At 47.2% G+C, this 13,706-nt stretch overlaps 1 protein-coding gene across 1 annotated transcript; it reads right to left on the bottom strand.

Annotated features, from left to right (window-relative positions):
• Positions 1-6,667: 6,667 nt before the first annotated feature.
• FZD7 (frizzled class receptor 7) lies at positions 6,668-10,977 on the bottom strand. Its single transcript, XM_075093774.1, has one exon. It carries the CDS (start codon positions 10,364-10,366, stop codon positions 8,639-8,641), a length of 1,728 nt encoding a protein of 575 aa, XP_074949875.1. The 5' UTR covers positions 10,367-10,977; the 3' UTR covers positions 6,668-8,638.
• Positions 10,978-13,706: the final 2,729 nt, after the last annotated feature.

The following is a 13,706-nucleotide window of genomic DNA, read 5'->3' on the forward strand; positions in this document are numbered from 1 at the left end:
ATCTTTACTTGAGGTATATGGGAGATGTGGAGTAAAAGCATTAGCTCTGTTAGTTAATGTCAAGTCTATTAGTCAAACGGCAAAAACCTTAAGGAATCTCAAAGACAGAAAACGAGATCCCTGTCTGTGGGCAGTAATACAAAGCTCTGTGCCTTCATAACAAAGCAAAACTATCCACTGATTAATTCTTCTTTGCAGATAAGGGGTTTCTTACCAGAAAAGACAGTTTCTGGCTCACAGTAACTGTAAAGTATGGTCTTTTAAATCTTATAACATTCAGATCCAGGACTTTGGTTTAGCTTACCATAAAAGCAGAAAGTTGCTGTGGGATTTGGCCTGGGCTCTGGAAACCCAGCCTACCTCCTGCCCCTGTCTTAGAAGAGGAACATGGTTCAGGCACAGGCGCTGTTTAGCCCCTTTGGACATGGGTGCAATTTAGTCTTTTCCCATGGTCACTACGAGCAGCTTTAGAGAGGCCAGATCTTTGCCTTCATCTACTTTGTGCCTGAATTCTTTAGCCATCATGAGAGTTGTTCCTGCAAATCCAATAGCTGATTTATCTTCAGAGAGCAGAATGTGTAAAGAAAAACAGTATGAGTAAATCCTCTCTCTAGAAGGGCTTTCCATCCGCTCGCATAATCCCGCTCAGTTCCAGCCTGGTATGCATAGTTGTGTAAGGGTGTCAAATGACATCCCTTTTACTGGCTGTCGGCCCTAATGGAATGCTGCTTTGCACATCTCGTAAAGTAAGGACGGGAAATGCTGCCTGAAACTTTTACATTTAGCCGTTAATTAAAAAAAAAATAATTGAGAGGCAAAAGCATTACAAATAAGAAATGCTCTTTTCATCATGGATTAAATAAAAAAGATTCTATCTTTACATTTAGTTTTTTACTCTTTCTGAAGACTGACTTTTGCTTTCGATAATCAAAGCTGGCTTTGAACTAGCTCACACAAAAAATCTTTTTTTCTTTAAAAATAGCCCTATAGATATATATACATATCACAGCCTTTCATTCCTTTTATAGATGGTTTCATTTTCTGTGAGAATGTGAAAGTTCTGCATGATCCAAAGCTCATGCAGGCACCACAACAAACGCTGGGAATGGGGTCCAAGCACACCATTGCAATTAACACCAGTGTTTAATTAGCAGACAGCTGCATTGGGCAACGGCCTTTTTGATTTTCTCTCTTCACTAGGTTTTTGATGAGAGATTTACCTGTAGTTGTAACTCATAGTTGTTACACTAGCATGCACTCATGCTACACATGCGCATACATGTGTGCACACATATACACACCTCCTGCATGTAAATTTTGTGGAAGGAATCCATGTCAGGCAACTGATCGTGCTTTAGGTAACTATTTTTGGAAGTAGCTGCCTTTGACTGTCTTCCATAAAAACTCTTCAGTTATGTTTTTGGTTGTTTGAGGGAGATTTATGACTTAGAGCATGCTTTGATGCATTTAGGAATCCTTTTTGGTTTGCTAGTTTACTTTATTTAGCAACAAAAACCTGATGTATGATGAAGGTGAATCGGTGGAGAAGTCTCACACAGAAAAGGCTGGCACGAAGGCAACACACAAACGTTTACCCCAGTCGGCTTAGATGCCTCTGTATTTCATTGGTGAAAGAAGTATAGTAGCCTCATGCTGTTCCCTGTTGTTGAGGCAGGAAAATGTCCAAACAGCCAACTAATCCTTCTACTTGGCCATCCTCAGTAAAGAAAAAAAATGTTGGAGGTCATGGTAACAGAAAAAACCGTTGAGGAACTAAGTGACAAAGTGAAAACATGGCAGGGAAGGTGGGTTCTCACTGCTAAGGGTGTGGACAAAACCTTGGACAACTCTGCTTTAGGTCTACTACTTACTGTGACTTAGATCCTGCTTGCAGCAAGCTGAAGTGAACTATAATGATTTAAAGAGGGACAGCAGAGGTGTCACAGAGTCTATTGATAACAACTGTGTTTATAGCATATAGGAAATGAGATTGAGGAGTACTGAAAGAGCTAAGACACTATAGCACCAGCATAGATGGGACCAAATCCTTATCTCTGCTGTGCATAAGCACCAGGATAACATAGGTCCATTTAGTTTGACTGTAGTCAACTGCTGTTGATTTTCATGCATGCTCAGTTCAGTGTAATTTTCTAGTTACCTAGCTTGCATCTTTAAACCCTCTTGCACCTTGTATTTGAGCCCTGGCTAGAGTGATATTCCTGTGAAAGCATGTGCTCAGCCTGCCTAGTTTTAGATAAGATATTGGAAAACATACAGATAATTTATTCTAGCTGGTAGTCTTAATTTGGGGTTCTCCAGAATGGGACCTACTTGCAACACATCAGACTACAGGACAAAGATCTGTCAGAGGTATCTATATAAAACCTGTTATCATTGTATTTAATTTCTTCTGGTTTTGAGAGTATTTATTCTCATAATGCTCCTATAATATAGGGAAGTGCCACTGTTCCAATTTTATAGGCAAGGTATTAGAGGCAGAGATGAGATTTTTCCAGTCAATTACAAAGACATGCACCTGGGAATTTAAGCACTTATGAAAAGTGTTTTCCATGTACCTACCTGCATCTTTAGCTGCCTGAATGCTGCTGAAAGCCTGGCTGTAAGTGAACTGTCCACCATCTGTGACAGTGCAGGTAATTAAGCACTTGTCTTCCAAATCCTAGATTAGTGCCTACTTACTGGAACACCCTTTTGTGTCCCTCTGAGCCAGATAACATATATTTTTTTTCTGTTACAACTCCTGTCAGAATTTCCCATTAACCACAACCTTTTTCTGAAGCCCCTCTGTATGTTAGCCTGAGGAAAAGGACAGCACAGTGGGAATAGTCTTCCTCCTTGCCTGCCCTGAGAATGACATTGCCTTCCTGCAGATTGGTTTGAGAACAATGCTAGAACTGTCAGTACCTGCAGTAAAGCTGGAGGTAGGGGAGAACTGGGCCTTCCCCCCCCTCCCCCCCCTCCTTATTTTCATCCCTGCCTTTGGGATCCTGGTGTTAATAGTAAGGTTCATGACTCCCTTGGTGGCCACATGATGGGGTTAATTTCAAAGACCTGTGCAGCCAAAACCTACTCCTATAGACTACTCATCTAGGCAGCACACACTGATTTTCCACCTGTATTTGAAATAGTAATGTGCTTAAGCAAAGGGTTGCATATAACCAACCCAAGTTGTGACACAGCTGGGGCAGCCAAAATGAACAAGTTGTTGCTAGCAGGATTTCCTGACTAATATGATTCCCCCTGCCATTTATAATTGTTATTTTAAATTGTGCTCTAGGCCCTGCTTATTCCTGCATTTTATCCATATTCTCGTTTATTCCAGTCCCATAGTTTCCTGGCATGGTTATGTTGGCTGTACAGAGAGGAGCAAGTGATGTAGAGGAGTAGGCACTCATGATACTGCTTGGGCCTGTCTGTTCTCACTGTGCATCACTCAGTCAAATCCTATTTGGCTGCAGCTGCGGTAATGCTGCACTTGAGCCCGGCCTTTACCTGGGTTAGGAGAAAGTGCTGTGCCTTACTTCCACTGATCTGTTTTTGAGACAAGCAATGCCCAGCCACCCAAACCAGGCAGCCTTGGACCTCAGATTTAAACAGCGTCAAAACCCTCCCATTCTCCTCTGACTACGGCACAAACTGGTTGTCTGAGCAGTGTTAAACTTTGATATATGTATTTTAGTTTCACAGTTTGGGCATCATTTTAGTCAAAATGTGTTGGTTCTAAGTGGGGCATTTGGGAACTTGCCATGCACTGTATTTATTCTCCCAATCCTATATTATCCTGTGCAGTGCTGTAGCTGCCAAAACCACATGCTCATGTTGGCATGAAACAATTATCCTGGTTTGTAAGAACAGGCTTGGCAATAGTCTATCTCAACGAACAGTCATAGTGCTGAAAGATTCAGAGTTGTCTTTTCCTCTCTCAGCAACAGACTAAATTTATTTCAGCTGGATTCATGGTTTTAAAAAATAACAGTGGTAGATAGCATGTATGGAGAGCAGGGCATATATGAAGTACCTGTAAGGTGTGGAAGGAAGCGAGAATGAGATGCAGGGGAAAAAAAAAAAAAAGACTATTTAAGACCCAGACTAGTAATTTGGTTTCTAAACCCATGCGAAATGATAAATAATGTTTACTGTTGCCAGTTGGTGAACGCAGAGATGTGTGGTTTTTTACTTGCATGCAAAGCTATTGGTTGCGGGTGAAGTAGTACTTAGACAAAAACATTCAATAGCTAGTGTGGGTATTCCACCAAAAATAAACCCAAACAAACACTGACGTATTTAAAAGCACTTTTTTCTGTGGAGACATTCAGTTGCTGCTGCTATTTGTGAACTCCAGAACTGTTAAAGCCTCCTGGTTAACTTGCCTGAAATAACAACACTTTCTTCTAGAAACTAGCACAAGTGTGTCTGAAACTTAAGAACCAGTGTTTATATATTTTTCATAAAAGTGTAGCATACAGTGTAAACTTACAGGGGTATTGATCACTGATAACTATTACTTGCCAAGCTCTTGGAAACCAAAAAAGTTGTGTAGACAAGGGCCAAAGGTGAAGGGCAGGAAACTTTTCTTAAACTTAAAAAAATGTTAACTGAAAGTGGACTTAAACATTAGTCAAAGAAAAATCGTTCACAGTGATCAGCAAAGGTCAGCAAAGGCTCCTTTTTTCCAGACAGCTTCACAAAGAGATTTTTTAAAATCGTACTCCATTCTGAAAGTAAGTGCTACTTTGTTATCAGAATGGTGATAGAGATTTTTATTCCAGAAGGCCAGACGCTATCGCTACTTGAAATTCTCCAAATTGTTTCCACTGTGAGCAAATTCAGTCTTGATGCAAGTCACATCTGCTTAAAAGTGAACAGCAGTTGCTTCTGCTTTATACCAGCATCAAATTTCACCTACAATCTCAAATTTTAAAAATCAACTTAAATTCCAGGATTTGGATAGTTTTGCCTAAGTGACTTTAAATCCAGAAGTACCTAATAGGAAATACTGAAATAAACACATTAAGCTTTAGTGGTTTCTGGTGGAAACAGAGACATTTCCTTTCAGATATGAATGTCTCGTGAACTAAAAAAAAAAAAAAAGGGTCTATTTAAGTTTTTGCACACACAGGCAAAAAGGTAGTAAGCACACCTAAATGCAGTTTCTCATTCAGCTAGCAAGGATGGGTGGTGAGTGGAGAGAAGAGCAGGGGGACAGGCCGCCTACATGAACTGCGGGCTTAGCTGTCCATGATGTATTGAGGATTAATTGTATGTTTAGCAGTGCAGCTGTGGCTGCACAGCACAGGGACGTCAGTCACACCGCTGCTCCTGTCGTTTGCCGGTCCTTCAGAGCGTGAGCTGTTTCAGCCATTCCATCGCTCTGGCCGGCACTGATGGATTAATGGGAGGAAATGTTTATAGAAAGGTTCAGGTTTCCCAAGTGAGTGGAATGAAACCCCCCTCAGCAATGATCAGCGAGCTCATGTCACGGAGCAGTTTGAAGCAGTCAGACTCGCAGGAAAGCAAAGGCCTTTTCTAAAAGGAAACTTGACAAGTGAGCAATTCTGGGGAACAGCTAGAGGTGTTTTCAAATAAAAGATGTGGCTTTTCTAGAGAGGCAGTGTGAATGGGGCTAGCTCTGAAAAGAACCTTCAATCAGTAGTTCGTACACTGTAAATGTAAAAGGTTACATTTGAGAGCACAGTGTCTGAATAAAATAGTGCCCTGAGAGAAAGTGCAACTATCGCACACTGTGCTCAGTAAATGAAACAATATCGCAGTGCAACCACAGCTACCATGATGGCATCCAGCTAACGCATCTTAGATCTCTGTTCTGTAGCTTAAATTTTAGTATAGCCATAGTTTAAGGCAAAGGAAGGGTGATGAACCCAATAAATAGGCTGAAATCATTGTGAGAGAGAAAAGCTGGAAACTGTCATCATTTCACAGGTGTGAAAAATTGTTTGCTGGGGCACTTTCCGCGACTGTAGCAACACAGCTTGAGATCTAAACATTCATTTCAGTTTAAAAAATGAAATAGACCATTCCATTGAAGCTATCAGCTTTCAGATGACTGTGATAAGAAAGAATGTAGGCTTCGGGCTAGCTATTAAGATTAAAGCAAAATTCACCTGAAAACTGGAGACAGCAAAGGTGCTGGGGGAGAGAAAAGCCAGTTTAGAACACTGCCCCTTTGAAAGCTACTGAAAAGGACCTAGTCCTTGGTGTTTCCCTAAAACACTGCACCTGTCAAAGCAAGGATTTAATTTACAGCACTTGTAGCACCCTCCAGTTCTCAATCTCAAAGTCCCTTTGGAATGGGAAGAGAGCATTATCCTTATTTTCTAGATAAGGGAACTGGTTTATCAGCTTGCCCTCAGCATGAGGGAGAGCCTGGAAGAAAACTTGGCTGGGATGCAAGTACCTCAAGTGAGGGCAAACATTTGAAACGGTCTCAAAATGCGATCTTCTATTGTGAGGGGCCAATACTCAGAAAGGCCAGTTTCAAGTCACAGCTGGTCAGTATATTCGCAGCATGGTCACCCAAAAGCCTCTTGCACCTCCCAGAACAAACTAAGGGAAAAAGGCCACTTACAGAGCTGCCCCCCCTTCTATAACCTGCCAAATGTTCAAAGACTGAAAGAACTTCATTGGAGCCCTTGTATTAAAAAGTATTTATTTAGTGATCTGTACATGGGATGAAGCAGGGCCTCATACAGACCGTGAAAAAAAAAAAATCAAGTAAAAACATAAATACATATTTTCTTACAAAAACGAGATTTACAAAATATACATACTGCACTTGTCTTACATGTTTGTGTTTTTTTTAGTTTTCTTCCACGTGCACATTGTAAAAGACAAAAAGCCCCAAGCCCTGCAAGTCTGAGATCAGATCTACTGAAGGACTTGGCTGACGGGCCCACTCCTCATGCCCAGACTACTGGTACGCCCTCAGTCTGCCCCCTCACCCTGAAAAGGTTTTTTCTTTTTAAATTTCATTCCAGACACTTTTCCCCCCCAAAAAAAGTGAAGAGCAGCTATAGGGTGGAGACTTGCTAAAAATCCAGAATTTCCTATTTTGTCCTTAGGCAAGAATATACACACACATATAATTATAAAAACAACCCTTCAGTGAATATAAAGTAGTACGCAAAAAAATAAAATATGAACAAGTCAACATAAAAATTTCAGGATAGAAAAATCTGTCACATTTCAAAAAGAAAACAATGCATTTAATGATTAATTTTTGAATGTCTTTCCTTCCAAGACGTGATCACTGGAAACTTAACCAGTTGCATTTTAGCGGAAATGAGAAGGCTCCTCACTTGCGGTACCCACTTGCTTTTAAACCACAGCCCCAGCCCCCTCCTGCCCCACGGGTCGTGGCCGTGCAGTTCAGGGAACCTGCGGAGCAGGCAATGGGTCCGTCATGAGCCGAAAAGATTCCTCCTGTCCCCAGCAGCGGCTGTGTATTGACTTTACCTGCAGCGAGCTCACTGCAAAGCAGGACAGAAAGCAGGTTTACGTGAAGGAAAAAAAACAAAACTATTGTATCTTTACAATACATATTTTAATGGCTCTTGTTTTGGCAGGTGCTCTCACATACTCTCTTCTTGCCCTTTAAGTCTTGCGTTTCCTTCAGCTTAGAAAAGCGACCCATATTGAACGGTAGAAAACATCCTGCCTTCTCGTCTTTTCTTAAAAGGAATGTTTATTTCTGCGAGCTCCTCACATCCAAGGGTGAACCTCAACGACTCTTTTTTGTTAGTTTGCCCATAAAAACCGATCCCATGCTTACGCCTTTCTACATAGAAAACACTTTTGTTTCCCCCTTTGTCTCCTAGAACAAAGGCAAGGGGAAAAAGCCTTCTGCTGAAAAGCAACAAGTCATTTCTTTTCAGGGTGTGGAATAGCAACCCCCTCCTTCCCCACAGCAGCAAGAACAACAGACCGAGGGCCGAATTTTCCCTTTAAAACAATTAAAGCAGGTCTCACTGAGGTAAAAAGGAACTTGAGTTGACAGACCGGAGGCATCTCACCAGCACACGATGCGGGCTGTAGCTGGGTGCGCAGTACTCACGTGATTGCTCCGCCGAGCTGGAAGGAGCAGGCGGTAAACTCGGGCTCAGGAGTCACCCTGCCTGCGCTGCAGTTTGACCCCAGCAATTCAGAGAGGGTTTGGCTACTTCTCAGCAGGAGCAGATCAACAGATCTGGCTTCCCCTCCCTCTTGTCCAAAGCAAGACAGGATGTTTTTAGTTGGGTTGCGTTTTTTTTCCTGCACAGGGGTAGCAGGAAAGAGAGGTAAGGGGACTTCTTGGGGGTGAAAGACTTTTCCTATCCCACCAGTGGCTTCTTCTTCTGTGCTCTTCCACTAGCTGGGCATAAGAACCACTGGACACAGTCCATGTGATCCTTTACACAAAGTTGGTTGGTTTGTTTTCGTTGGGTTTTGGGGTTTTTTTCCCCCCAAACCCTATGGGAGGAAGAAAAACTTTGGAAAAGCCTCCCTTTTTCCCTCTTCAGGGAGCCATTGCCTTCCTCTTCTGCCAAGTATCCCCCTCCTCTGCATATGCGTGCATTCGTGCGTGCATGTGTGTGTATGTGCCAGAGGGGGTAGGGGGGTCTCATACTGCTGTCTCGCCTTTGCTGCCAGTGCTGAGTCTGTGGTAGAAGCGTCTCCAGGACTGAAGGGTTTTGCCAGACCAGATCCAGAAGCCAGTCGTGATCCCAACAATCATGGTCATGAGGTACTTGATCATGAAGACTGTGAAGTCTGGGCTCATAGGGGCAAAGTGGCTGGGACAGGGCACAGCATAAGTTTTGCAGGTCTGGAGGAGCCACGTCTTCTCCCAGGTGCCACGGAAGGCCTGCTCGTAGAAGTAACATGCCAGAACAATGGTGGCAGGCACTGTGTAGAGGACACTGAAGACACCGATGCGCACCATCAGCTTCTCCAGTTTCTCCGTCTTGGTGCCGTCATGCTTCATGATGGTGCGGATGCGAAACAAGGACACAAAGCCAGCAAGTAAGAAGGAAGTGCCAATGAACAGGTACACAAACAAGGGTGCCAGCACAAAGCCCCGCAGTGAGTCCACGCTGTAGATACCTACATAACACACCCCACTGAGTACGTCCCCGTCCACCTGCCCCATGGCCAAGATGGTGATGGTTTTGACAGCAGGCACAGCCCAGGCAGCCAGGTGGAAATACTGGGAGTTGGCCTCGATGGCCTCGTGGCCCCACTTCATGCCGGCAGCCAGGAACCAGGTGAGGGACAGGATGACCCACCAGATGGAGCTGGCCATGCCAAAGAAGTAGAGGATCATGAAGAGGATGGTGCAGCCTTCTTTCTTTGTGCCTTGGGCCACAGTGCGGTAGCCGTCCTCAGAGAAGCGCTCCAGACACACCACCCGCTCCTCCAGCAAGAAACCTGCCGCATAGGCCACTGCCACCATGAAGTAGCAGCCCGAGAGGAAGATGATGGGGCGCTCTGGGTAGCTGAAACGGCGCATGTCCACCAGGTAGGTGAGCACGGTGAAGAGGGTGGAGGCGCAGCAGAGCACAGACCACACGCCCACCCACAGCCGCGCAAATCGCACCTCCGCCTCCTTGAAGTACATGAGCCCGTTGGGCCGGGCTGGCTCACAGGGGGCCCCGCAGTCCCGTTCCCCCAGGAACCGGTAGCCCAAGTAAGGGGGCACTTTGAGCTGCCGGGGGCAGGAGAAGGAGAAGCCGGAGGGGGGCTGCGGCGGGGTGAGGAAGTCAGGGAGGTAGCCAGCCGTGGGGTGGGCAGTGGCCCCCCGGCCCGCTGCTCCACCAGGCCCCGGCGGGGCGTCCGAGGTGTTTTGCCCCACGCAGATCTCGCCCGCGCCGTGGACGGGGAAGTTCTCGCAGCGGAGCCGCTCTGGCCACTGGAAGCCGAACTTGTTCATGAGGGCCTCGCAGCCCTGGCGGGCCCGCTCGCAGAGGGAGCGGCAGGGCGGGATGGCCTGCTCCAACACGGTGCACACTGGCGCGTACATGGAGCAGAGGAAGAACTTGAGCTCGGCCGAGCACTGCACCTTGACCAGCGGGTAGAACTGGTGCACCTCCAGCCCCGCGTCCTCCTGGTTGGTGTGGCCCAGCAGGTTGGGCAGGATGGTCTGGTTGTAGGCGATATCCGTGCAGAGCGGGATGGAGATGGGCTGGCAGAAGCCGTGGTCCGGCACGGAGATGCCCTTCTCGCCCTGGTACTGCTGCGCCGCCGCGCCTGCGGGGGTCCCCAGCAGGGCGGCCAGCAGCGCGGCCAGGCCTAGCCAGGGGCAGCCGGCGGCAGCCGCTCCGCCGCCTCCTCCTCCTCCTCCAGCCCGCATCGCCGGGGCGGCCGGTGTCCCGGGGAGCCGCGGGGAGTCTTTCAGAGCCGGGTGGCGCGGCGCCCCAGGGGCATCAGCGCCCGGCGGGCGGCGGGGCCCCTTCCACGGGGCGGTGGCTCCGCGGCGGCGGGAGGAGCGCGGCTCCGTGCCGGACCTCCGCGACTTTCTTCCCCGGCTCCGGCGGGTCAGCGCTCGCGGTGAGGCGGCGGCCGTGGCGCTTCCCCCGGCGAAAGTTTCCGGAGCCGCTCCGGGCCGCCAGAGAAGGCGGCGGCGGCCAGGCAGGAGACAAGCGCGAAGCCCGGCGGCGGCTCCGGCCAGCTCCGCGCAGGGTCCCGCGGCGGCGCTGCTCCCCGCCCGGCTGCGCGGCCCCGGCGCCGGGGATTTAGGTTACGGCTAAACGGATTATTACCGCGCCCGGCTGAGCCGTGTATTTTACTCCGGGGCTTAAATAACTTTTAAAATCCAATTACTGCACGATCCTCCCCGCGGCTCGGCTGGGCTCCGCTCCCGACGGGCGCCGCTGCGGGCTGTGCGTCTGGGGCAGCCGTACGCCTCCTGCCCCGCCTCGGCACCGCAGCTCCCGGCCCGCCACCGCGCCGGCACAAAAAAAAGACACATATACGCGCGGGCGCGCCGCGGAGCCCCGCCCCCGCCGCCGGCCCCATTCACAAACGGCGCCGGGGGCGGGACCTCGCCACGGCCGCCCGCCAATCGTCGCGCAGGGGGCGGGGCGGGCGCGGGGGGGAGGGGAGGAAAAGGGGAGGAGCCCGCGCTGGGCAAGGATGGGGGTGGAAAAAAGTTGCGAACAACTTTTTCCCCTCTCCGGCGGGGCGGGGCGGGGCGGGGCGGGGCGGGAGGAGCCGGGCCGGGGGCGGGAGGAGCTGCCCCGGGGCCCCCCACCCCCCCCGAGCCGCAGGGCAGAGCCGGGAAGGGAGGGGGGGCCCAGCCATCTCGCTCAGGGTGGCCCGAGCAAACTAAAATTAACTGGCTCCTTTCTGAGCAGGCTTTGAAAATGCAAACAGCTGCCTCTGCCCGGAGTTATTAAAAAAGAAAAAAAAAAACAAAGAAAAAAGGGCGGGGATGGGGGGGGAAGCAGCGCCCGGGTACATTTGCAGAATGAGCCGATTGCGTTGTTGGGATGTTCGTGTCTGTGCGCCATCGCCTCCCCCAGCGTGGGGGGTTTGATTTGTTATCGCAGCATGACCGTTGCTTTTTGCTGGCAGAATAAACGCTTTATTCATGCAGATCTAAGCTTTAGCTGGGGGAAGGCAGCTTTTTTTGAAACATCCAGTGTTACCTAAGCAAAGAAGAGAAATTTTAAATCCCCATCTGCGCTGCTACAACCCCTTAAGAGGCTCGAAAAGTCTGTAAAAAAGCACCAGTTCCTCTGTGGAAGCATCCAGCCTGCCTGCAAGATAGAAAATAGCATAAGTTGGGACAAGGCTGTTACGGGCCTGCCAGGCAAAGCTGAGCACATCTAGAAGTAGAGTAACATACATTTGCTAAGAACAGAAGTGTGGGATTTACAGCCTAGCTGTGTTTTGAGGTGCACCACCAAAACACAGGTTGCTGGAACCATGCAGCCCCTGGAACACGCCAGCAGAGCTTGTCCTCTGCGGCACAGAAAGGGTGTGCTTGACAAACGCCCTGCAACAGCGCCTGCTTTTCCTTCACACCGGCCTAGGAGAGCCTGTGGTCAAAGACAAGCTAGGGCCAAGTATTATTCAACCCACCCTGTCCCTCCCTTTGAGGACGGAGGTCCCCTGAACTGTATTTCTGAAATTCTTACTTTGACTCCTTTACTCAGGATTGTGCTATTAGCGACTAAGCAAATGCACCAATCTGTACTGTCCTCCAGGGCAGTTCAAGGGCTTGGCTCAAGGAACTCCAACAATTGTTGGCCAAATGTTTCCCATATATTCTCCCCACTCTTGAACAATGTGTCCTCATGCCAGTGAGACCATGGAGCTGCAGCTTTTGTTACATTTGTTAAGAGAAGTTGACAGTTATAAACAGACTTACTAAATTAAATTTACCACTCTAAAAGTGGATGTGTTTTTAAAAATGATCTCCAAAATGCTCTCCAAAATATGTCTGGGCAGGACTAGCTACTGATGGCTGCAACAGTTCCTTCTGGAAAAGAAATAAGTGTTTTCTTCATTCTCAGTTATAGCTCTTTGAGAGTGCCTTAGAGGAACTTCAGTTTTTCAGTTTGTTAAGGCTTGTTATCTGAATTCCTTACTTTTCTACACCTAGTGACTAAGCAGGTTTTTGTGAAACTCTTCACCTAAATAACCTCTCATGGTACAAACTTACATGAACTTGTCTACTCTATTGTTTGTTTTTTGGCTGTTAGTAACCTTCAAAAGACTATTCTTTCCAGTTGTTTCTTCTTTTTTTTCCCTCACCCCATCTTTCTCCAATGAGCTGTTGAGTCACCTATCTGTAATAATCACCTTAAAGCCTCTGCTTTTTGCTTTGTCTTATATAACTGACTTCATCTGCAAAGCACTTTGTGATATTCGCTATGAAAAATGTTGGATGAAAGGAGATGTGATGTTTCCCTTGCAGGTAATGACAATGCAGAGAAAGTAAAGCAACTGCAAACTTTCTGTCCCATGCATCACCCGTTCTGATTTCTGTATGTCAGGTAATGAGTTCAGAGCTAGTAAAGTGGTAGTGTGAGAAACTGTCTTTCAGCAACAGAGAGGCAGAAACTATTCAGAGAAAGGAATGTCAAATCAAGTGGCAAGACTTTTTATTTATTTATTTACAAGGCAGGTCAGATGGCATCAGTGTTTCCCATGTTTTCTGCTGGTCCCATTTGTTAGTCATTCCTCTGAACCATGGTACAAATGAGAAGATAACTGGGAGCTCTGGTATGTGCTAGAAAAGCTGTGTGACTCCATTACATTTAAGTTGAACATAACGTAGAATCAGAGTGAAGCAAAAGGAAAAAAAGGAGTTGAAGAGTAGGCAAAGAAGGAAGGAAAGCTCTATCCGAGATTATTTCTTAGGGAGATAAAAAGAAAATAAACTTATCACATGGAATGATATGGCTAGGCCATCCCATATGGCAGGAATGTGCAGTAGGATTTACTAAGATGAAGGAAGGTAGTCTCTGGGGCATGTTACCAAATTCCAAGGTTTTTTCTTCTTGTTTAGACCCACTGGGAGATGGGACACAATCACTGAGAGAGGCAATGGCAGTCTCAAAACATCAGATAGTGGCTTAAGAAAATCCTGGGCTGCTAAGTCAGCCTAGGACATCCTGAGAGCTTTCAGGGGACAATTAAAAACCCAACCAAAACAAAAAATGCAACACCAAAATCCAGGATTC

Source organism: Phalacrocorax aristotelis, chromosome 5 (assembly GCF_949628215.1).
Source record: "Phalacrocorax aristotelis chromosome 5, bGulAri2.1, whole genome shotgun sequence".
Classification (NCBI taxonomy): domain Eukaryota; kingdom Metazoa; phylum Chordata; class Aves; order Suliformes; family Phalacrocoracidae; genus Phalacrocorax; species Phalacrocorax aristotelis.

Excerpts from the sequence above, each read along its gene's own strand:
- FZD7 (XM_075093774.1), bottom strand. The coding sequence starts at position 10,366 with ATGCGGGCTGGAGGAGGAGGAGGAGGCGGCGGAGCGGCTGCCGCCGGC.